This window comes from Cydia pomonella, chromosome 12 (genome assembly GCF_033807575.1).
Source record: "Cydia pomonella isolate Wapato2018A chromosome 12, ilCydPomo1, whole genome shotgun sequence".
Taxonomy (NCBI): Eukaryota; Metazoa; Arthropoda; class Insecta; order Lepidoptera; family Tortricidae; genus Cydia; species Cydia pomonella.
In genome coordinates this window covers 12,643,915-12,669,479 of record NC_084714.1, presented here as the reverse complement: position 1 = coordinate 12,669,479, position 25,565 = coordinate 12,643,915, and the positions used below count along the sequence as shown (strand labels likewise).

Sequence of the window (25,565 nt, the reverse complement as noted above, 5' to 3'; positions counted from 1 at the left end):
CCTATGATGAACGAAATAATAAATGATTGATTGATTGATATTAATTACCATATAGGTAAAAACTGCAAAAAAGAATGATGTCTCAGCTTCGGTTGTCGTCGTACAGTCAAGTGTAAAAATATGTATCGAAAGAATCGTGTCATAAATATGGTATTACGCTCTTATTACACTGGAATAAGATGCTATGGGACATATTTTTGAGTAAGATGTGTACACCCATATTTTTACACTTGACTGTACCTATCCGTATCAGTAAGTTGGGAGTGATCATGGTGTGTTGTGAAATTTTGTAAGTAGGTATAAATATACCTAATCTATTTAACTTGTAGTACGATGGGGCTAAACTTGGGCCGCCTTATTGAAGAACGTATCGCAATGACAATCTGGGTAAAGTATGTTGGGATAATGCCGGACAATTTTGGGACCAATTGAGAGAACTCGTGAAAAAATGTTTTTTCGAGATCTCAACACGTGACAGATTCTTGAAGTACGTAGCGAATCGTTAAATAATAACCGTAGATTCGACCTGAATTTTGGTAATCTTCATTATAGAACGGTTTTACTTTTGTACCTGTGTAAAGATGAGACATACTTTTTTTTAGGGTAACGAGTGTTTTGCCATCAAGGGAGAACATTGGATGGTGAAAAAAACTTGCTTCTAATGGAAAGAGAATAAGGTATCACAAAGAAATAGGTCCGGTGTCTACCCTTTTGTATCCGATCTTAACCCGGATACAAAAATTGGTAAAATTGTGGCTCTCAAACTTTGATACCTATGTCATAAGGCAATTTGATAAGTAAACAATGTGCTAAGAAACCTCTTATTGTAAGGTTTACCCGAAGTAATAAAAATAAACCACTAAAATAATAGATACGTTGCGTAGTTTTGACAATTTAAGATTTCGTGAACTGTACAGGTTTAGGGAAAGTAATTTCGAAGCCTTATCTCTATTTTTTTATCCGAAAATAGCAATGTATGTATGCGTGCACATCTACATATGTATCCGTATGTGTAGGTACTTTATTGCGAAAAATTGCTCATTTGCTATCTATTTTACTCGATTTTGTTATAAATTTCAACATGTATCATCATCCCTATACAATATAAATACTCTTTATTGCACACCTCAATAAATGAAAACAATACAAAAGAAAACATACACATAAGCACAGGTAAACAACATGCGGTCTTATCGCTAAAAGGCAACCTTTGGGTTGCGGAAATTAAAAAAATTACATTGTCAGTAACCGTCGCGCTGGTAGTGGTACTGGATAAAAATAATGGTACGAAAGTGTGATCAAGAAAACAATAAATGTGATAATTAAGGTCAGTAGGTAAATTGAAGAAAATTTAAAGTTTGATAATCACTGCTGTTTTTTAAATAGGTAAAGATCTGATTGTTTCTGGTCCGATCTTTACCTGGAAGGGTTAAGATCGGATATCGGTCTACAGCAGTGCTAGGTCTGTTAACACAATTACAAAAACAAACACAGTTTCATCACAATACGCAAAATAAATTACAGAACGAAGATCGGATAGAAGGAAGAATTCGCGAAATTTACCTTGCTCTCTGTGATTGCACATAGCACAAGCCCGACTCCCTGACCGACGCGGGGACACTGACAGTCGAGGCGCAATGAAATGGCGTCTTACACAATGTTGCCAACATTAAAAAATAAAGCCAAATTAGGGGGAAATGAATGTCCTACGTTCTTTACCCGCATCCGGTATTTACCCAACATACCTTAATCGTTGAACCGCCGCATTTCAAAATGGCCCTTATTTTGATATCGGCTAGCCGTAATGTACTACGGCGGATTATACAATACGACTGCGATACTTATATATAAATCCCCTCGTCAATGTAATTTCATTAAATTTGCTATCTAGTGGCAAACATCAACTTTACTTGTGACGCACAAGTGTGAGCAATGTAAAATACTATATTTCTAAAAAAAATTGCCTACTACGTAATAAAAGAAAATGTGATTATTAAATTATAATACGAAAGGTGGTCAAATCGCAAAATGCTGTCGTTTTATTTAAAATAATGAAATAATTAGACCAGTTCCGAAAGTACCGGGAAATCCGGGTTCTTTAAAACAGTACCGGTTCTGCAATCCCTAATAAGGATGTTATGCCCATCACTATTCCTTCTGTGTACGTATATTTAGAAACTGTCTCCGCCTCCAATTCGTGCGATAAGGACAACTGCAGCTCGGACCGAAATTCACTCGCAAAAAACTCAAAAATCGAGGTTTCGCTCTCGACTGTTTCCTCCTCCAAAACGCAACTAATCATTATGAAATTTTGGAAATTGCAAGAGGAAGAAATAATCTATGCCGCTATGTTTTGATTTTTTGGATATTTTTTGTCATATTTGTTTACTGTGCCTTTTTTTACAGCCAATTCAATTTAGCCGTTTTTGCGATTTTCGAGGCGCTGTATCTTTCTTCAAAATAAAATAATCCAAAAAAGCAAAACATAGCGGCACAGATATTGATGATATTGATCTTATTTGAAAAAATCACTGCTCTAGGTTAAAAATCCAGGGAGGAATCAGTCGAGAGCGTTTGTATGGAAAAATCGCAACTAGGAATTCCTCTTAACAATTTCAGCAGGTGATGGATTGATGAAAATGTGAAAAACGGGTCCGTTAAAGCTGCCACTGAATGTGCTAGGAAGAAGCTGCCTGTCACTCTACAGAAAAAAATATAATAAAAGAAACAGTCAATTATCTAAATGAAAAGTCGCTTTTTATTGTAGTTATTCTAAAACCCTTAGTTTGTTCTCAATCGCATCAGTTTTTTTTCATTTGAAGTTTACAGTTTTATTTCGGTACACTCCTTAGTTCGTTTTTTGGCATTAGAAAGAAGGTACGAGTAAGCGACCTTTTTTATTTTTTATTAAAAAACACTTGAAAAATAAGTCAAAGCAAATGCAGCCGTGTAACAAGTATAAATCATATACGATTATTAAGGTACATTCTTTTGCTTTTCATAAGTAATATATAATAAAAATTAAAAAGCGTTTTTCAATAATTTTCAATAAAAAGACACGTTAAGATTGTTTACCTTTTTTCTAATGTTAAAAAGAAAAACGAAATATAAGGTCTAAGTATGAATCGTATTTATGGAATTATGGGCTTCTAAAGCTTATAATAAAAAAATGCATAATGGGTATTTTACTAAACCATTGTACCGTAATCACTAGCCTATAGATTTCATAATCACAATTCAGACTCAGGCTGTGGCATAACATTTTTGGATGACAGTTGATAGTGGGAGGCTGTGACGGGCGCGCTGCGGTTTACGCTGCGTCTGGCGGCGCGTTGCTGCGAAGCGTGGAGCCAGCGCTGCCGCCGCACGCGAGGGATCTTACGGTCGCCGCGCCCAGCCCCTCTGGACAGGTAACCATAGTAATTTCTACTGACTGTAGCATAATAGTTTGCATGGCAGTTGGTTGTGGGATGCTGTGACGGGCGCGTGGCGGTTTATGCGGCGTCGGGCGGCGCTTTGCTGCGAGGCGTTGGCGCCGCATGCGAGGGATCTTATGGCCGCTGCGCCCAGCCACTCTGGTTAGGTAAATATTGTCATCATTTGGGTCATAGAAATAGATCATATGTATGTTTCGAATGCTCAAAATGCTCATCATACTGATTGACGGGTGCCGGATGGACCGCTGAATATAAAGAGACTGACGCTTTATCTTGGCATTATCACGCAGTAACCGCGTTTATGTTTTACGCCCACAGGTATCCGGTACGTGTCAGCAGAACGTTTCTTAAAGCGCGATTACCATTCAGGTACAATGTGGCAATAAAATCAAATTGTATTAATCTATCCTTGGTTGTGGCAGACGATAGCAGTGGGCACATTTGACGGATTCCTCGTGGGGGACGTGAAGGAGTCTGGCGGGCTCGACCTGACGTTGCTGCCCATACCCAATCTGTATGCGACGCGCGCCCTCGCCTGGAGCGGCGACGGTACCAAATTGGCCGTCGCCTCGCAAACCGGCGCTGTTATATTACTTGAAGCTGTTCTCAGGTTCGTTGTTTTAAATCTGCTTAAATTAAAAGATAAGGATTTTGATGCACGATGGTTTACGTTTACCTTATTCATACTCACAGAACTATATCGAGATAGAAGAGAAGAGTTGATCGTGGAATCCAGTGATTAGCAAATTTAAGGGTGAAAAAACATTCCAACACATACCATCGGATGTCGTGAGTGTTGTGTGTAGGCAAAGTGACAACCCTAGCGTACAAGTGAATAATCAAGATCAAGTGCGGGTAGTTCGCAAAACCCGCGCAGCAAGATGTTGATACAATTCCTCGCCAGTTTGCCTGTGACCACGAACATAATGTCACGTTCAAAACGTTAGGCCATATAATAAACGTAAGTTTACGCGATTAAGTCCCTATTAGATTTAAAATTATGAATGAAAATTGTGTTGGTTTAAATCAATATATATAAGAGTTGATCGATTTGTTGTAATTTTTTAGATTAGCGATTTAAGAGGAGAGAAATCTCTTGTGATAGAACTGTTGCAAAAGTGTCCAGCTGTCAGCTATAAATAATAGTTCCAAATCTCTCCAGAGTAGCGCTAGAGTAGCTAAAAACCTAGGCGTTATTGATGGAGTGAAGTGCGCTGTCTATGATTAGATTTTTTTGTTCAAATACTCTAGGTATTGTAGTGCCACCTATATAAGGTTCTATGATGACACTTTTTGGTATATGGAGATATTTTTCCTTAATTTTGCGAAGACACTTTGACGCCACGAGTGACATTTAGTGATGGGAAACATAAGAATAAGAATAAGAATAATATTTATTTCAAGAATTTGGCATTACAAGACCAGCAGTACATTGATCCCCACACTAGGCTCAGCCTGTCACGTGGGAATCTCAGAGAAGTATCGAAATGGTGCGGTTCTCATTTTAACAGAATACATTATTGTTAAAGCTAAATTAAATAAGATTTTTTTAATTATATGACTAACTATCAAACTAAGCACAAAAACAGTTAAAAAGGTCTCAGTAAGTTGTATGTACTTACATACAACTTACTGAGGTAAGTTGTATGTACTTACATACAACTTACGGTATTCTACTTCTGAACTTTTTATTAAAGCGCACGTCTTAAGTGTTCGTAGATTGTTTTTACTGCGTGCTTCCCTTTACGTACACAATATGACTTTACATGACATTACATGACATAAACACTTTCACTTGAAAGTGTTTATGTGAGGGTATGTGTGTATATATGTGAGTATGTATGTATGAATATGTGCGTGTGTATAACTACGAAATGTGAGAGAAAACAAAATAAAAGAAAAGTAGCTGTATAAGTTATTCATCTTTCGGGAGCAGACGCAATTGAATATTGTCGTCTACTACAGTCATTTCAAAATATCCTCTGACTCATCATAGTTCCAAGAAAGTAGTAGGGGTTGGATATGCCTTTTTGCTTCAGTTAAGTTACAGTGCCTTATGTCGCAGATTTTTACTAATTTATTGTATAAATGCGGAAAGAGATAAGCCGAGAATCTCATAGCAAAAGCAGTTTTAACAGGGGGCTTGGGAATTTTGTACACTCTTTTTAGTATCATGTCTTGTAGATTAGGCTGACGACTGAACATATTGTGAACGTAAAGGGAAGCACGCAGTAAAAACAATCTACGAACACTTAAGACGTGCGCTTTAATAAAAAGTTCAGAAGTAGAATACCGTCGGGGGAGTCCTAGGCAGACTTTCAGAACTGCTCTTTGTGCTCGCTCTAAAGTGATTAAAGTTGATTTAGCAGAACCACCCCAAGCGAGTATACAATAACTTAAAATAGACTGACACAGAGCCAAATATACAACTCTAAGCAGGTGAGTATCCGCAACCTCCCGTAAAAGTTTCATAGTGTATATAAGTTTGCGAACCCTACCAGACGTCGCTGAAATATGTTTTTTAAAGTTAAGGTTCTCGTCGACTATAAGCCGTGCGATTTAAAAGCATCGATTAGAACGCGGCAATCCAATTCTAGGCATCGTGGATATCGATAAGTACCGAGAAAGGAAAGAGGAAATCTGCAAGAAGAGCTAATTATTTATTGTGAAAAAATCATTAATGATAACTTAAGTTGCCAGATACTTCAAAAAAGTTGTTTGAAAATGTTGTTATTGAAATGTTGATAAAAATTTTAGATGTTGAGTTGATTTGATAACATACTAATAACATAAAATGCAAGCAGATAATATACTATAACGTCTATAAAAAATAGATGTAACCATAACCTGCCTGTTAATAATATGTGTCCAACGCCGGCAAAACGTCCTACTTTGTCGATTGCCGTAAGGATGCTTTGACAGGTTATTCGTATAAACATATAAAAAAACTCTCGTCCTTACGGCGACAAAATGGGACGTTTTGCCAGCCGTGGACACATATTTCCATCACACTTGCTCTTAAAAGGTTACTTGTAGGCGATGCGGTCCCTAAATTCTAAACCTCCGCCTTGGTCTCTAATGTACGTTCAAAATTAAGCTGAAGTTTTATTTATTTCCTTTAGTTGATGAAAAACGTTATTGTGTCACGGGCGGTAAAGGAATTACGAATTCTTACCTATTAAGTTTGTTCGTTTGTTCAATTCCCACTCGTTCGTAAATCTTGTTTACCGCCCTTAATTATATAATTATTAATACAATGTATACCTATTATTGCTTTTCACTACATATATTATGTAGGTACATAATAATATAAAAATTTAATTATTATTTTCTTTAATTTAATAATCGATTTTACCTAATCAAGTGAGAAAATTGCAGCGGACATCACTATTCGTACTTTTAAAAGAAAAAAAAATTACAAATGGACTTTATACATCGCTGGTTTTGAACGCAAGCTAAGTTTGGCTCGGCAAATTCTAGCCGCAATGAAAACATGCAATCGCCAGCTCCTGTCATGATGAAAATAATACACGGCAACAATATAAATTTTTTTTTTTAATTTAATAACAAATATTTTAGGACAAACTTACCGAGGAAAGGAAATACCAGGATTAACAGCTACAACATTATTTGTGGTGTCTGTTGTTGTGTGAGGTTGTCGCTGCCATACAGCAACAACAAAATAAGAAGGCGGTGGGCATTGACAATGTACCTGGAGAGCTATTAAAGTGCGGAGGGACGGAGCTTCATGAGGCGGTCTGGACGCTGTTTTCTAAAATGTGGGAAGAAGAGCGAGTACCTGCTGACTTTCGAGTCTCTCGCATCTGCTCCCTATATAAGAACAAAGGAGACCGTTCGGATTGTAACTCCTATAGAGGCATATCCCTACTAACTTCTCCAGGGAAAGTCTTTGCCCGTATACTTCTAAACCGCCTAATGCCATTATCGGAAAGCATCTTACCTGAGACCCAATTTGGCTTCCGGTCAGATAGAGGCACCTGCGAGGCTATTTTCTCTATACGGCAACTTTAAGAGAAATATCGAGAGCAAGGTCAACCGTTGTACCTGTGTTTTGTTGATCTCGCGCGCGATCGTCGGCGTGCCTCGCGAAGCTTTATGGGAAGCGAGATGGAAAGCGCAAACAAGGCAGCCAATTCTTGCGGTTCAAAGATGTGTTGAAACGGCATATGAAGAGAGCTCATATAGAGCCAACGAAGTGGGAGAGTCTAGCCAGTGACCGTCCACGTTGGAGGCATATTGTGCAGACTTAGGTGCGTCAGTTTGAAGCCAGGCGGCGCACAGAACTTGACGCTAAGCGCGACGAGCTGAAGGCCAGACCACCTGCGGCCATACTTTACAATTATGTCGGAGGGGTGCTGACTTGCAACGAGTGTGGTCGTACATTTGCTGCAAAAATTGGCTATATCAGTAACCTGAGAGCGCACCAGCGACGCTCTCAGCGGTAGAACGCAGTCGCTGTGGTCGAAAACTGCTAGGAGATGATGAAGGGTTTGAACAATACATTATGGAACAAACCGTCATTTGATTTTGAAATCTAAGGTTTCACGCGGAAAGCGGTCGGGAGCCGATTGATGTTCGCGGCGAGCATAGGAGCCGCGCGGAGACTTTTTTGCACGCAAGGGACCTACATTCTTTCCTTCTATCTCTATATAGTTCTGTGTTCATACTTATACCTTAAGTATCCCTATTTTAACCTTATTACAGCACTATTAATTTGCTTCGGACGGACGACAAACTAAATAATAACGCCATGGACTGGAGCTACGGGCTACTAGCTACGGCGTAGCACTACGAACAGAGTAGTTCAGTTCCCTATTTGACACTGGCTTGAAACACCTTATAAAAAGAGTATAATAAAAGTATGGAGTACTGCAACAAAGGAGTGTATACGTTCGTGAAGCGCCCGCAATGTTTTTGTAAATTCCCGGAGTTGCAAGCTACGATAACCACTTACCATCGGGTATATGACTGTCTGCCATCGACGTGGTATTAAAAAATGTTTATAACGTTTGTCTATTCAGGCAACCTCAGCTACTAGACGGAGCACATAAGACAATCGAGGTCATCACACATAAACGCTCCCGTACTTTATGGGAGTGCGAGCGGTTGTACAAGGTACAGGGCTATTATAGTAAACAATGGTGTAGAAAATTTGTGCTGGTCGAATCTTAGCATTTTACAATAAAAACTGCTCTATGTGTGGTGACATCGTGCTTTCTGTAAACGCTTTAAAATGTCTGAGTCTGAGTATGATGTCTATAACTTTCATGGACAGACGCTGGGTGTGGCGAGACTCTGTGGAGGTCCAGCACGTGAGCCCGAAGCAGCTTGTACTGACGCGGCTGGCAAACGACGCCCCGCCAATGACCGTCACCACCAAACACGCGTCCGACATATTTAATGTCCGCTTTATAGGTAAGATAAGAATTTGAGATACAGACCCTTAATGTGGGGCACTGTGTAAGTCCAGTAGCGGAGCGGATCGGAGCGGCTAACGATGCCCCGCCCATGACCTGCCTGACCTTCACCACCAAACATGCGTCCGACATATTTAATGTGCTTATGGTTTATTGGTAAGACCTAATCATAGGATTATGATGAGATACCTTTAGGTGGCCTATACCTCAACCGCCCTTTTAGTTTAATAGAGTATAAACTTCGTTGCTTTCAGTTCTTGATTGATACCCACTTAATAAACATCTGTCCTTGTAAAACAAATCCAATAGTACGAGTATGGTTCTCTACTCTATCAACTTAGCTGTCAATAATATTTTGCGCTAGTTTTCTTTTCCAAGCATTCTTTTGTCTATTATCAATCGTAATTTCGCTGAGGTTCCATATGTTTTCAGGTAACGATTGGTACGCGGTTTGCCGTACAGCCAGCACTTTCATACTCTGCGATATAGCACGGGGCTTGACAAGCGAGGTTGGTTGAGATTTTTGACTTACCTATGTTTGTGTGGATTAACATTTGAATGCGGCCATTCGCAATTTCCCAAAAGCGGGTTGTTATGGACGTTCGCCATGGTAAGCTTTTTATCAACAGGTATTTGGTAGTTATAAAACGTAATAACGCCCTTCATCTAATCTACGTTGAATCCAATATGGAACGTTATATAAAGTTACAACTGTATCAGGGTCACTACGGCCAGTAGCAGGATTTATTGATGAACGTCTTTTATTTAGATTCCATGGTCCGGCAGTGGGGAACGGATATACGCAGCGGTCGGCGGAGCGTGCCTGCTGCACCGCGCGGGCGAATTGAGCGTCGTCGAATACGGGCTCGATAAAGTATTGCATACTGTGAGTTGATACTTTAATAAAATTGCTGGCACCATCGTACATATACTTCAAATCGTAAACTTTAATACAAAGACTTTATGCCCACTAATGGTTCGAGGAGTGTTTCAGATGGTAAGATAAACATAACTTTACCTAATAATAGTTTTTTTAATTTGTTTCGTCAATCAATAACGAGTAAACATCCACTGTGTTAAATAAGACGTGACGTAGTCTGTTCGACCATAAGCTATTATTTAAGCTAAACGAGGGCCGATCGCTTTAACTATGTATGAGTTGCTTACGTAATGAACACAACCGGCTAATAAATTTTCCTAAACAGGTGCGAACTGAGCGCGTTAACCCGCACGTGCTTAGCGTGCGAATCAATGAGGGGAACGACAAGGAACAAGGTGATAGGAAGCATCTGGCGTATTTGCTGGACAGACAGACAATTGCCGTGGTGGATCTGACTACAGGTGAGGACAGAGTCAACACACTTACGCTTCGCATGCGGACCATCGACATGGGAGTAGGGAGGTACTGGCAGGGAAGGCCGTCCCCCCCTCTTCCCCTAGCGTTCAAATGTTACATTTGAACCCCCCCCTAGGCCTCCGGTGATATCAACTTGCCCCCCTAGTTCACTGGCTGGCTACGCCCTTGACCATCGAGGGGAACGACAAGGAGCACGGTGAGAGAAATCATCTTGCTTGTTTTCTGGATAGACATCAGACAATTGCCGTGGTGGATCTGATTACTAAATATACAGGCGAGGGCAGAGTGTTAACTTACATTTATACTGTACAATATGAATCTGACTTACTTTAAGAAAAGTGTAGATAAAACCAGCATCAAAAAGATGATGTCGTGTGTTGCCTTCGTACTTCAACGTCGCTATGTTCTCTCCGCAAAGTCGCGCCACGATTCAGCTGGAGCCCTCTCCACATATATATATTTTCTCTTTTATGTATTTTTTTATAAGCAATATTAATAAACAATTATTTGTGTGATTAACAGGAGTTCAGCTGGGCCAGTGGTGGCACGAAGCACGTGTTGATTGGCTGGAACTTAATGAAAGCGGACAACTTTTGCTCATGCGAGACACGCGCCGGAGACTTATCCTGTTGAGTTTGCAGTCTGGCGACAAGGTAAACAAATCTCTGAAAGGTTCTGCGACGCCTTATCGAACTATTGTCAATGTTAGAGCGTATGTATAATATGCAACCTTTGAATTTAATTGTAATTTTGATCTGATTAAAGATTTTTACGCATACTTACATACTTCATTGTTTTTTTCCTGCTTAGGAAATCATAGCAAGTGGAGTAGGATTCGTACAGTGGATTGAAGACAGCGATGCCGTTGTTGCCCAGACGCCGACACATCTTCTCATTTGGTAATACCCAGTTATCCACCTAATTAGTGTTGGCTTAAGAGTCTTTGAGTCCCCTGTTTGAAGACTTGTTTCGGTTTTTCAGATTCTAATAATTAAGTCGAACTTCGGAAGAACTCTATTTTCAACTTGTTCGAGACCCGAGTTTGTTGTGGAAGTTTGAGTACTTTTCAGAGAACTTTCTTTTTTTTATAACAATACGTCATGTAAAATTCATAGGATAAGCTTCGTTACCGCTATTAGTATTTAGATAAAACCTACAAAATTGTTGACGGAAGCTTTATTCGGAAGCTCGAGTCCTATTCGGTTGTGCTTACTTAACCTTTTGAACGCTAAGAATCCCTAAAGGTGTCGGGTGCCGTCGTGCCCGCAGCGCCAAGGACCATACGAAGGAGGATATAGGTGTTGTGACGGACGCTGTCAAAGTAACCTTCACACTTTCGAGTAAGGTTTACATTAGCTCCTTTGCGCCTGGGAGCTTGGCGTTTGAGTGATGTTTGTGTTTTGACATAAAGCGTTCAAAGGGTTAAAAAACTGAATAAATCCATTCACCTTCAATTGCGAGAGAAGGTAAAGACTGTAATACTTATTAATTAAAGTAAAATATTAGGTATAGCGCTTGGGACCCCGGCTGCGTGGAAATGGCGGAGTGTGGCGGCGGCGTGGCCGTGGAAGTTAACGCTCGGAGGGTGCTGCTAGACGGCGGGCACGTGCCGTATCTTCAGCTGGACGAGCATCGACTTGCTTTCAGTACGTACATTAGGTTCTGCAATCTCTAAGGAGTTCTTCCGTAAAGCGTTTGTGATTATGTTCAATTGAATAACATGAGAACATGACTGTTAGTTTTGCTCTGTCAGTACGGGCATAAAATTTGATAGAAATCTTAAGTAATATTCATAAGTAATATTCATTGGTTATCCTTTATGTTTATTTATTCGTGCGTCTAAACTGGGGTCTAAACTCCTTCAAACCATACTAGATGTGTCACAATTTGATAGTGCTGAGGCTGATCGCAGATATAAAATATGAGAATGATCGTGACACAATTTTGTAGATAACGCCTTGCGTAGTGGCGATCTGTCTGGGTGTGCTCGCTACTTGGACGGCGTAGGCAATGCCGACCTGGCTCCGCTGTGGAGACAGTTAGCAGAGAGAGCGTTTGCCAACGAAGATATTCAGGTACTTATAGGACTAGATATGATGGCATTTAATTAAAAAACTAAAATTAACATTCCTCAAATCATTAGTATGAGCTGGATTTGAACACATTAGCCGATGTTCCAAAGTGGCATACCAACCAAATCCACTTACTTGACACTGTTCTTCTAAGATTAGACCCCTTGGTGCGTGAGTAGGTCTAAAACTAGAATTGTCAGTGGCAAGCTGGCAAGTAGACTGATTTTAAAATCAACACATACGTAGACAACCAACGACCAATCGACACGAAGTTAACCGTAAACATGTCTATTAGCTTGCAGCAAAATGCTACCGGGAAATCGGCGATGAAGCTCGCGCGCACTATCTCGAGACAACTGTTCAGTTGGCGGCTCGAGAAGGCGATGGCGATGTAACAACTGGTAAATATTGTAAGATTCCACGTGCGATCACATTTGTTATAATTACAAGGGAGTTAATATACTGTGGATTTTCTGAAACAGGTCTTCAATATGCCGTAGTTCGAGCCAAACTTGCTATATTTTCCGGAGATTTAGCTTCCGCGGAAGAGTTCTACGCGAAGAAAGCCAATCGGCCGGAGATGGCGATTAGCATGTACAAGCAGTTTAATAAGTGGGCTGAAGCTATTGCCTTGGCAGAGAAGACCGATCGACTGGCGGTGACCACCTTGAAGCAGCAGTACATGGATTATTTGACATCTACCGGTAAGGAAAAAATATTGCCATTGATATTATGTACCGTCGCCATCAGATATATCGGAGCAGCCGAGGTGCTTAAAAATATTTGAAACACTCGCTAGCGCCTTGACAATAGATATATCTGATGGCCACTGTACATTAAGCAACGCAACCGCACGCGCGTGTGGTTGCGTTTCCACCACAGCTGTGCGGGGGATGCGTAACGAGGGATGTGTTTATGAAGCAATAGAAAACACTTCATGTATAATATGGCATATGTTTCAGCTGTTTTTTTTATTATTTATTTCAAGAGAAAACTTAAGTGGTAGGTATATTTTTTCGCCAAACTGAGGACAGGTTAATCTACGGAGCGCATTTTCTTTAGACTTTACCTCTCTATTATAAATAATAACTCTTTGGAAGTATCTATTCTACTAAAACGTTAGTAAAAATGCTAATATTCAGTCAAAATGACAAAAGAGTTATTCAGGCGTATTGTGATTTTAATAATAGGTTAAGAATTAGATCTGGATCTGATCACTTTTGACACATATCTAATGCATATCTAATTCTTAACCTGTTATTAAAATCAGAATTGGGACCGTGGAAAGTGCATGGTGGGGGTAAGTAAAGCGATTCCAGCGCATAAGGTGGTAAAAATTAGAACTAACTGCGGATAGCGTCTTTAACATTTCATACAAGTTATATGGCTCGAAGTGAAACTTTCATTTACGATTGCTCCTGAAATATTCATTTAAATTGTATGGTGTAAGGGACATTGTAATCTGTATGAAATGCTTAATATAACTAACATATTTAAATTGATAATTATTAATACTGTATCCGTGTAAATAGCTTTGCAAATGCCTCATACTATGTCATCTTTTTCTAGAAGTTAAGAATGGGTATAGTAAGTTATCCTTAAAAGATAGACATTCAACATCGCGGACTTTTTTGTAGACCCAAGAAAGAGAGACAACCCACCATACATTGTGTTGTTATAGCTCAAACGGATAAGGCAGCGTGATTTTTTCTGACAACATCGTTATATTTCAACCAATTTACACAAAACCTTAGCAAGTTAAATACCTAAACCTTCCTCAAGAATCACTCTATTGATAGATGAAAGTCGTATGAAAATCTGTTCATTAGTTTTAAGTTTTAGAGTAGTTTTATAAGGTGTAGTGCATTGACGTTTTCTCCTAGACTTGCGGACGCTAGGTTGCGTGACAGTCGTGCACATAGCGAATACGCCTGAATGTTAAAACATATAGTTTTATGTACCATCAGGTTCAAATTTGCATGGACAAGTAAGGAATGAAATATGACTACGAGTTATGACTAGCGTACGAACAAGTGGTGGCATTTTGAACAGAGCGGGAAATGGAGTCGCCTAGGTGCATTTTATGATTAAATAATTAACGATTACATGATTTTTCAAAAACATATTTATTACAGTTTTTAATTCTTATTCAAGTAGTGCCAAAGTTTTTAGACTGAAAATGTATATATATATATATATATATATATATATATATATATATATATATATATATATTTTAATGCCTCAATATAAGTAGGGGCAAAGGCAGTAGAAAAATGAATTGAAAATTTGAGGTATAGTCTAGAGAAAAAACGAGGACCTGCCATTACCCAGAAATGGGACAGTCATTAATTGGCTACATAAAAAATAATAACATCATGTACCTACATTAAAACTACATATTTATCACCGGGAAACTCACGTAACTGTTATGTCAAAAGTAACTATACATAATTAAGAAAAATAATATGTACTTACAAATTATAGTATACTGCGATGTTTACCTAATTGAAAATGGCGACTGGGATATAGAATTCAAATTCTTCCTCATCGTCCTCACTTAAATCGGTGTCTATATTATAAAATGAATGAATTATGGCAACTTGCTCCATGTTCTTGGGGGTAAATTTGTTTCTTAATTTATTGTGCCCATTTATGTGCCGAAAATGATCGTTCAACAAATCAACATCGACTGATGTTAGCGTTGCACGTTTTAGGGTAAACCTACACTCTTCCATTGAAGCCATTTCTCTGATTATAGTGACATCCGGATTTCTATCCAAAAGTAGTTCTAGCTTTTCTCTCACAGTGTCACATCCGTTCAAGCTTACTCATAGTGTTGTGTTCCTGCCGGTGAGTAAGGTTGCCAGAGCTCAACTAGGCGGGTTTAGGGTCGGCAACGCGCATGTAACTCCTCTGGAGTTGCAGGCGTACATAGGCTACGGAGACTGCTTACCATCAGGCGGGCCGTATGCTTATTTGCCACCGACGTAGTATTAAAAAAAAGCTTAATGTACTCCTTACTATGTCTATTGTCAGAAAACTTTCAGCTATTGGAATTTTTGTACATTCTAACGTCTCTATTGATTCAGGTATAATTTGGTAACATTCTTTTATAAAATTAAACTTTTTATAGCAATGGCCTCGTTTGTATTCAACTGCATTACAATGTTTTGAATAACATCAAAATGTTTCTCGTAGTAAATACAAGCGTTTAACCAGGTGCCCCATCTAGTTTCTGATGGTAAAGGCACATTTGGAGCGTGGTCCATAAATAAATGGACAGACAGACGGACATGACGAATCTATAAGGGTTCCATTTTTTGCCATGTGGCTACGGAACCCCAAAAACCGAACGCGATGGGGTGACGTTAAGAAAATTTCTTGAAATTTGATATCACAAAATTCACTAATTTTTATTCCAACCGTACCTGTTCTGCCACTGTGTGTAACCCATGAGCTAAGCAAGTAACGTGCTTTACTTTTCTATAGTTTTTCTTTAAAATTTTCAATTAGGTATTATTTTAATTTATTTTTTTAAATTTTGCAGCACTATCAGTGTAGAATATCAAAAAATTATTTATATTTTCGGAGAAGTTGTCCTGCCACAAAAAAATTTAACTTTCGTTAACCACAGATGCAATTTGTTTTAGCGTTTACATGTTTGACGACTTTACATGCTAGTAAATATGGTATTTGTAATGCATCATCTAGTGATTTTATAATTACGTTTACCACGCAGTTTCCAACATCATCAAGCGTTTCATCTACTGCAAGCCATAAGTTAGAATCCAAAAAAATATTTTTTATATTGTGAACTATTGCACTATAAATTTTAGCAAGGTAATACTTTCTTAAGACAGTCTCTTCAGGAAGCTTTCTGTTTTTGTCGAGATATTTTTCAAAGAACTTTATTTAATTTTTATTTTATAAGACACACCAACAGTACATAAACAAAGCTAGCAAAGTAACAAGTATAGTGGCCACGTATAATATCTATGCACCAATACCAGGTGTGCAACAACACTCAAACAGTTCGAGGCTTTTTACACTACATTATTAACTACAACTTTCTAAATTCTGGATGATTTACTCGTATCCAAGGGATGTTGCATGCAATTAGGAATATACATAAGTCGTAGACAAAGGTATCGTTTTGCTTTTCACAATTTATTCGGTGATTCTTACTTTTAACATGTTTTTTAATATATTTTTTTTTCATTTGTGTTAGATATATTTCACATGATATACAGTACACGCTATTGTTATCCTTATATACAAGATTATCGTATGGTTCAATCCACTTCAAAATTGTCGATTCTGGTGGGTCATACATATTGTTTCATTTATATTTCTGCTGTCGTGCTGTTTTAAATTATTAGCCTAGCGTATTACAAAAACACATATAGCAAACTGTTGTCTTAATTGACAACATCAAATTATTTTGTCGTTTCTACAGATTATAAAGTTTTTGGCCAGTAATCAATTAAGGTTGTAGATATATGGTTAAAAAGTATAATTAAGTAAGAGAAATAGATTTTATGAGTAAAGTAAATATCATATAAAATTTGAATTTATTCATTCAATCATAAAAAGTTAGTAGATAATAACGACTCCATTTCCTGCTCTGTTCAAAATGCCACCACTTGTCCGTACAGCATGTTTGTAAAGTCACGGCCACGGTACCGCTGGAACTTGAAATTCTTTGGCCAAAATTAGATCGTTTGTTTTGTTAAAACTCTCACAACAAGGCTTTCTCTCTATTATTAGACTTAAATCCATCATCATTAGACCTTCTGTGATCACGGTTTATTTCCCGGTCGATTTAAGTCTAGTGAAACTAATCATTCAAAACTGTCTCTCTCTCTCATATTAGGAAGGCTTGGTGAAGCAGGAGCCGAGCTAGCCGCATCAGGTGATGTCCAAGGCGCTGTCCGCTTGTGGTTGAAAGGCGGGCGCGCTCGCAGGGCCGCTGGGCTGATCCTTCAACAACCGGCGTTGTTGAGAGACAACGAGTTGGTCGAGACAGTGCATGCTCAGTTGATTCAGGTAACAAGTAGTATGTTCCAGAAAAATGCGTACAACAAAATAATGAAGCAAAGTTAATTCTGTTCTTACCGGTTCGGTTGCAGTTCCATAGTTATTACAAAGTGGCTCGTTTTTATCAGTGTAAGGTGTACGCATAAAAAAAAAAACGCAAATCGATGTACAAAAATATGTCACATAGTATCTTATTCCAGTGTAATAAGAGCGTAGTACCATATTTATGAGACGATTCTCTACGACACGCATACTAGAGGTCAAAACAAAATTTTTGACCGGCAGTTCTTAACAAAAAACCCTTAGGAGGGATAGAATAGAATAGAATAACATTTATTTGTATAACACAGGTGATACAAAGGGTCTTAATATACAAATATAAACTCTGTGTTTTGCCTATGGGCGTACAAATTTGTTCCTTAACTAACTAACCTAAAACTAATTAAATTTAGTTATAAAAGATTATTAAATTAGGTATTACTAAACTGGACAAAAATAAATAAATTAATAAATACAATTCATACAATTAAAATAAGAGAAAATCTAAATATCAATTCAAGAAACAACATATAATTCAACTCAATTCAAATAATATAGAAATAAATAGTTTATAATTAGATTTAAATGTCAATGAAAAAGTCATTAATGGAGTAATATGTTTTACTAATTAGAAAAGTTTTTAGTTGCTTCTTAAATCGGTTTATGTTTTGAGTTTTTATGTGTTCTGGAATTTTATTATATATTTTGGAAGCCATTCCCAATATACTTTTATTCAGTAAGGCCGTTTTGTGTTTCGTACTAGCTATATTATTCTGGTACTGTGACCTCACAGGAAGTCTGCGTTGCTCAGATACCATTGTGAAAAGTTGCGGGTTACTTTTGACGAAATTTGCCACTTCAAAAATATATAGTGCCAGAAAAGTCAAAATATTTAATGACTTAAAATATGGGACACAGCTTTCTCTCATGTTGATAGGCTATTCAACTTGATACCACAAATCGCCCGTACGCACCTTTTTTGGGCTATAAAAATAGCGCCTCTATAAACAGAGTTGCCCCAAAAAAATCACTCCATACCTTAATCAGTCCACAAGGCCATGATACGCAGTTAACAATGCCTTCTTGTCTACCACCTTAGCAAGATTCTGTAGTGCAAATGCTGACTTGCTTATTTTTTTACAAACATATTCTATATGATCTCTCCAAGTAAGTTTATCATCAGGGGAGTGCCGAGTCTGTTATTCTTTTGTATGGGATTTTTTTTTCAGAAACCTAACGTGTGTGGTATCGTATGAAAGGGTTTTCTGAGGCGATTCTAAAAATATACCACATCATTACATTTCAGCCATTTTTACCAAATTAAAACAAAAATAATTATCAAAACATACCAAGTTTGGGCTCCAGATACGATATGGCTGATTTGTTTTTTGTACAATATACCGCAAATGATACGGGATATCCTCATATCTAACCCCAATACAGAAATTAGAAAATAATTTAATTTAGTTTTTTTTTTTTTTTTCAATATTACAAAGTAACACAGTTCTACTTCAGTACCTATTTTAAGAGATTTATGGAACTGTACTGCAGTACATATTAATCATAAAATAATACGTAATATCCATATATCTCACGAGGACTACCTCTTCCTTTCGCTGCGCCTTTTCTTCAGTTTATATAGCTTATCTTAGTAGGGTAAATTTTCCAGTAACGTTTTTGTTTACCTTTTCTTAAATTCATTTATACTACATTTATTTTCTTCCCTTAGCAAGCTGATGTCATGAGACAATTTTGGTATCAAAAATATATTAGTTCTTTTGCCACCTAATAGTTTTTAGCAGTGCTTTGTACCTACAATTTTTTTAAGCCTTATGCTCTTTGTTTTATAATTACTTTGTTTCGGTACCTTAAATTTATCATCAAAATTATTTTCTACAGCTACCATATATTGCACCTTTTGATTTATAGGAAGTATTTTACATATCTTGTACAACTTTGTAGAAAACTTAATTATAAATAAAGGAGGAGGGAAGGGTAAAGCAACCATTCTACGGGGGTTTACAAAGTTGGTACCAAAATTGTACCTCTTGCTTGTACTCGTATTGATTGTTTGAAAATTTGCTAATCAATTTGCTATTCAACTTCACTAGTTTTATAACTTATACAACTGTATAACTTGCAGGAGGAATGGTGGGAGATGGCGGGAGAAATTTCAGAACGCCGTGGCGACAGTATAACTGCAGTCGAATATTATGCTAAGGGCAATAACTTCGCTAGAGCAGTTCAATTAGCTCGAGAGGTACATATTTACTTAAAAAACCTAGTTTTTGAATAATCGTGGTATTGTTATAATTTGTGGATTAGGGAATTCACTGCATATTCATCATACAATTTCTAAATTCACTACAAAACTAACGTCATAACTTGAAGCCGTGAGACAGTTACTTTCACTGGCATTGTTTTTTAACAGTTTTTTGTTCTATTTAGACTTGTCCAAGCGAAGTGACCCGATTAGAAGGCGCTTGGGGAGCTTGGCTCGTGTCTTCCCGGCAAGCTGGCGCAGCTGTGCCGCATCTTATAGAAGCCGGGGATATCAGAGGCGCCCTGGCGGCGGCTTTGAAGGCACACCACTATAAGAAGGCTTTGCAAATTGTACAGGTATGCTATATATCTATTTACGTTGTATATGATACTGTTGTCTATGATTTTAGCTTGCGCCGTCGAATGTACCGGATCTTTGTGTTTCCTCAACGGTAAGTCCTCAATCTGTTTGCTGTACAAGTCTACAAGCCTACAAGCTTTATGGAATTTCCCATTTGTACGGGCATATCGTTCGTTTCCAGTTTTCCCATAGCCCCATCAGATCAGATGCTATCAGGTATGATCTCGTTATCGGAATATATGTGACCATGGCTGGCAAAACGTTCCACTTTGTCGCTTGCCATAAGGACGAGATTTGCTTGGATCTTTGATTTTGCGTTTCTGGGCCTGAGTCGGGTTTTTGTACTGTTTTCCAGTATTAACGAGCATTTGGTGACCTCCTATACTAGGATTTCAAATGCTTAGATACCTACTTACTGACTGGTTAATCAGTTTCCTAATATTTTTTTCTTTGACAGGTCATAGAAGACAAGGACCTAATTCGAGAACAGTGTGAACAATTAGCTGACCATTTCATATCTAGTCAGGTTAGATCAAAAACTTTTATACCTTGTCAAAAATATTACTTCCTTCCATCTTGACAGACATTCACTTCACTATAGGTACTTCAAGAATCAATCTTTAATGTCATTGGTGTTTAGGAATGGGAGACAGCCGAGCGCCTCCTAACCTCCTGCGGTATGGCTAAGAGATGCGTCCGAGCATACAACTCGGCCGGCCGGGTCGCAGACGGCCTGAAGCTAGCTGCGGCGCAGTTATCAGAGGACGAAACCAGGGAAATTTACATACCGCTGGCTCAGCAGTTACGGAGTGAGGGACAGTTTAGGAAGGCCGAGCAAATTTATATCGGGCTTGGTGAACCGGATGAAGCTATATCTATGTATAAGGTATCTTGGATATAATTTAATTCGTTTTTTGTTAATACCTACCTCTCCTTATGCGCTGGCACGTTTCTGCTGGTTGTTTATCTGCCCCGTTGAACCCAAAAATGGCGTAGTTGTACGAGTAGTGGCGTGGTGCTGTATTTTTAAAATCGACTGACGAGAAAAGGCTTCAAATGTTATGTGTTTGGGGCTTAACTCAAACTTTTTGAAAATCTTTTATTTCGCTTGATGGATGACTCCTGTTCATAGTCGTAAATTTGAAAGTTATGTTTATTGTGTAAAAATAAATGCTGGCGCCTATTTTCTGAAAGTATTTACAGTCAGTGGAAAACTCAACGCACCAGCTCAAGAGTAGACTTGGAATCTTTAATAACATAATATTGTCGCTAATAATCAAGGAAGTAGTTTCTAGGGATATTCGTGATGTTTTAGGAAGCCTCTCAATACGAATCCATGCTGCGCTTAGTGGCGGCTCATCGCAGTTCTTTACTGGAAGCGACTCGGCGCCATGTCGCTCAGGCGCTGCACGCTTCTGGCGATTTGCGCGCCGCTGAGAATTATTACATACAGGCTGGTAGGTACTATAGGAATCCTACATATTGTTTATCCTCTGCTGTCTGTTTACTGTCTACTGTCGCTGCCACTGTTCACATCCAAAATTATTTTCTAATTTAAATAAGTGAATATTAAATTGCATTTTGACCTGTATCCTCTATGACCTCTATCAGTCTAATCCAAGCCTGAAATCACAAAAAATGGGCAAAACAGTTATCCCATACAAAATATAGATAAATTAATCAGTAGAAATGTATGAAACAGACAATTGCAATTTATATTCTGTACTCAACTTTTAGGTGACTGGAAGAGCGCAATTCAAATGTATCGCTCATCTGGTCAGTGGGAGGGAGCGGAGCGTGTAGCCCGCGCACACGCGCCCAGCGGAGTGCAGCAACAAGTGGCGTTGCAATGGGCAGCCGCGCTGGGCGGATCGGCTGGCGCTAGACTGTTGGCGGCCAGGGGGCTGGCAGCTCTGGGAGCGAGATGGGCGCTGCAGGCACAGAGGTTTGGTTTTATTTATTTAATTTTGTGGCCCCTTAGTGTGTGCTCAACGACCCGCTTCAAATAATGTATCAGTAAGTCGCGTTGCAAGCACAGACATTTGGTGCTATCAAATTTGTTTATGTACTTTTGTGGTTCTTTCTATGTTAGCGCGCTATTAAATATGTTTTAGTGGCCACACCTAAAACAATTACTACTCAGATACCCACAAAATGCAATTTTCAGATGGGATATCGCGATGGAGCTAAGCGAATTAGGCGGAGGCGTGACGCGACGCGAAGTTGCTCGGCATGAAGCGGCAGCGCTCGCGGAGGAGCGGCCCGAAGAAGCCGAGGCGGCTTTCCTGCGCGCCGGGGCAGCTGACGATGCTGTTCGCATGTGGCTCACGCGCGGCCATCACCAGCGGGCGCTGGTTCTAGCGGAGCAACATGCTACGCATCTGGTTAGTTTGCGGTTATGTAGTAACGGGGTGGTGGCACTCGTGGAGCAGCGGGCTATAGAGGCCAAGTCTTTCCTACGCGCCGGAGCAGCTGACGACGCTGTTCGCATCAGGCTCACGTGCGGTCATCACGGGCTCTGGTTCTCGCAGACCAACACGCTACATATCTGGTTTGCAATTATACAGTCAAGGGACGTATTTAGTGGAAGCAAACGCGGAGAAGTCAAAAATAAGAAATAAATCAGGATTAGAATATCGGATTTCACCATTTGCTTTCCGTTTCCCATTTACTTTGGGTCGGCGCAGCATGTCATTTTCCTCCATACCTCTCCGTCGTTCGTCATCTTATATTTCTCTTAAATCTTTTTTTATCTGCTATTAGGTCGAAGAAGTCCTGGTCGAAGGAGCGAGAGCAGCAGCCGAGCGTGGAGATCTGGCTCAGTTCGAGACTCTTATGATACGGGCCAACAGACCCAGAGAAGTTGTTCAACATTACAAAGATCTTGGTGAGTCTCCTCTTATTTTGGCATTGGCTTGTTATGGAATTTAAGGATAGCTAAGGACGAGCACAAAACCAAAACAACCGGTTTCTCGCTATCTTTATGACAAATAAACAGCAAATAAAAGCATTATTAAACATGAAAATTACTCATAGACAATTTATATAATGTATACTAAACCTACGTAGACCTCGACACATTTCCTTTTTAATTTTTTTCTTTAAGCCCTTCCACACAACGATATATTATCTACTTATATTTGGTGGCAACCATACCAAACCAAGCAAAGGTTGTACTGCTAGCATGATTAATGGCAAATGATGGTATACATGTGTTAATGTATGCACGTTCAGAACTATGGGAGGAGGCGACGCGAGTCTCACGGGAGTATCTGCCGGACAGCGCCGAGCCGGTGCCTTCGGCCGTGCCTCCTTTGTTACAACGAGCTGCCGAACATGCCGATCGGTTAGTGAGTTTATATGTATGTAGGTAGTCAATAAACCCCGGTACAAGATAGACGAAAGAATTCTGGTACAAGTACATAACTACATATTCAGTTGTAAGATCTGTCGTGGATGGAGTGGTTTAGTCAATGAACTAAATACCGCTGCACGGCTGCTGTATCTTTCGCGGTAGGTAATAGATGAATTATGTAATACCTAGCAACATTATTCAAGCAAAATTGATTTTAATTAGGCTTTTGTCCGAAAATATAGGTATACCTATAAACTAAGCAAGTGCTAATCACACGAGAAGCCTCATGATTCAAAAATAGGGAATGATAGGTACTGTTGGTTTTTAGAGGGGAATGGTGGGAAGCCGTCCAACTCCTCTGCGAGGCGAGCGCCAGCGGCGCGGCGGGCGGCGCCACTCGGCTGGCGGAGCGCGCGGCGCTGCGGGCGGCGCGCCTGGCGCGGGACCGGCTGCAGGGCGCCCGGCGCCGCGCCGCCGCCGACATGCTGGCCACGAGGTAACATGACAAGCTGAAGTATTCACAGTTGACATAGATGGGTAGGTATTCAGGTTAATGTTAGGACGTATCATTGAGAGCCATTTAAAACATTTTGTTCATGGCAGGTTTTCTGCTATTGGCCAACCTGAGGTTGGAGAACAACTAAGAGAAGCACTAACAGATGGTACTACTGATGAAGAGGAGGCTCCAGGTAAATCCATTTCGATTTCTCATATATATTCAACCGACCGGTTTGACGACCGGTTTGGCCTAGTGGGTAGTGACCCTGCCTACGAAGCTGATGGTCCCGGGTTCAAATCCTGGTAAGGGCATTTATTCGTGTGATGAGCATGGATATTTCTTCCTGAGTCATGGGTGTTTTCTATGTATTTAAGTATTTATACATATTTATATATTTTATATATCGTTGTCTAAGTACCCTCAACACAAGCCTTATTGAGCTTACTGTGGGACTTAGTTAATTTATGTAATAATGTCCTATAATATTTATTTATTTGTTATTCAATTCATCAGTGCAAAAGTTCATTAGTTTTTCCAGGCGCATCAGCAGAGTATGAAGTCGAGGAGCCCAGTCCAGTGGTTCAAATGTCAGAGCCAGACGCTGAAACTGAGGCCTTGGAGCGCTTAGCGCGAGCTGGCAACTGGCAGCGCTGTTTAGCTCACGCCGGCTCTAAGGCGCCACATTATGCCTTGCGATGTGCTGCTCATCTCTTCAAGGCGCATTCTGTAAGTGCTAGCCTATAGTACATTCGAACTGGCAACGGGCAGCGCTGTTTGGCTCACCCCGGCTTTAAGTGGATATATTAGTGGTAATTTTTCCACACAAACGTTTTAAATTTTTTACATCTCTGGATTTTGGCCCTAGATGATTTTTTTATATGAGTTCAATATCTATGCCTGTACGTTTTGCATTTTTTAATATTCTTCATTTCCTATTTTAATAAGAACTAGGTTATGTACTTCAAATAGTGCTAAAAACGGTCAAATAAACAGACGCCTAGCATACAAAATCGGCAACAATAAACGCAAAAATCAAAACGATCAGATACAGATAATTTTTGTCTCATTCTGTTCCCAAAATTTCGTTACGATTGGTTAAGTTTTGGATGAGAAAAATGTCGACCACGAAACCTCGATTTCTGAGATTTTTCACCTGAGCTGCAGTTGTCCTTATCGAACTCTTGTTAGGAGCCGTCCCCGTCAGCGCGACGGAAATATTAACCTAAAATCCTCAAATCTGAAAAGGGGCTCAGCTGATATATCCTCTTGGGGACACTTTTTTCCCCAATATTAAGTAGGTAGGTAGGTAGGTACTCGTAGGATCGAAAGAGAAAAATTTTCAATTAGGTACAGTTAAGTGTAAAAATATGGGTGTACACATCTTACTCAAAAATATGTCCCATAGCATCTTATTCCAGTGTAATAAGAGCGTAGTACCATATTTATGAAACGATTATTTCTATACATATTTTTGCACTTGACTGTGTGTAAATCTAAAACGGGCGAATTTCTTAACGGTGGTTAGTATAGGATATAAGAAATGTAATTAGATAATTTTTACTTAGAATTGCAATTAAAATTTTATCCATACATAATAATTCAGCCATAAATACTCGCTGACAGTTACTTTCAAAAGCTCATATGTCGTATGTAATGTCATTAACTGCCATGAGTGGGTAAATAATAACCAAGTATGATGCTTTTT

The 25,565-nt window shown here is 39.2% G+C and overlaps 1 protein-coding gene across 4 annotated transcripts in view; it reads left to right on the top strand.

Annotated features, from left to right (window-relative positions):
- LOC133523603 (intraflagellar transport protein 172 homolog) overlaps positions 1 to 25,565 on the top strand; it is a 98,172-nt gene that overhangs the window by 10,146 nt on the left and 62,461 nt on the right. For 3 of the 4 annotated variants that reach the window (XM_061859272.1, XM_061859271.1, XM_061859270.1), the window contains exons 5-29: positions 3,276 to 3,410; positions 3,860 to 4,047; positions 8,734 to 8,873; positions 9,308 to 9,384; positions 9,645 to 9,761; positions 10,081 to 10,216; positions 10,755 to 10,885; positions 11,043 to 11,131; positions 11,739 to 11,878; positions 12,183 to 12,307; positions 12,600 to 12,705; positions 12,787 to 13,008; positions 17,181 to 17,353; positions 19,527 to 19,643; positions 19,832 to 20,002; positions 20,464 to 20,532; positions 20,647 to 20,892; positions 21,322 to 21,463; positions 21,744 to 21,951; positions 22,174 to 22,390; positions 22,770 to 22,893; positions 23,241 to 23,352; positions 23,690 to 23,857; positions 23,965 to 24,050; positions 24,390 to 24,586. In XM_061859272.1, coding sequence (XP_061715256.1) covers positions 3,276 to 3,410; positions 3,860 to 4,047; positions 8,734 to 8,873; positions 9,308 to 9,384; positions 9,645 to 9,761; positions 10,081 to 10,216; positions 10,755 to 10,885; positions 11,043 to 11,131; positions 11,739 to 11,878; positions 12,183 to 12,307; positions 12,600 to 12,705; positions 12,787 to 13,008; positions 17,181 to 17,353; positions 19,527 to 19,643; positions 19,832 to 20,002; positions 20,464 to 20,532; positions 20,647 to 20,892; positions 21,322 to 21,463; positions 21,744 to 21,951; positions 22,174 to 22,390; positions 22,770 to 22,893; positions 23,241 to 23,352; positions 23,690 to 23,857; positions 23,965 to 24,050; positions 24,390 to 24,586 — 3,636 coding nt within the window. The remainder of the gene's footprint in view (positions 1 to 3,275; positions 3,411 to 3,859; positions 4,048 to 8,733; positions 8,874 to 9,307; positions 9,385 to 9,644; positions 9,762 to 10,080; positions 10,217 to 10,754; positions 10,886 to 11,042; positions 11,132 to 11,738; positions 11,879 to 12,182; positions 12,308 to 12,599; positions 12,706 to 12,786; positions 13,009 to 17,180; positions 17,354 to 19,526; positions 19,644 to 19,831; positions 20,003 to 20,463; positions 20,533 to 20,646; positions 20,893 to 21,321; positions 21,464 to 21,743; positions 21,952 to 22,173; positions 22,391 to 22,769; positions 22,894 to 23,240; positions 23,353 to 23,689; positions 23,858 to 23,964; positions 24,051 to 24,389; positions 24,587 to 25,565) is intronic. The other variant, XM_061859273.1, reaches the window with a different exon arrangement.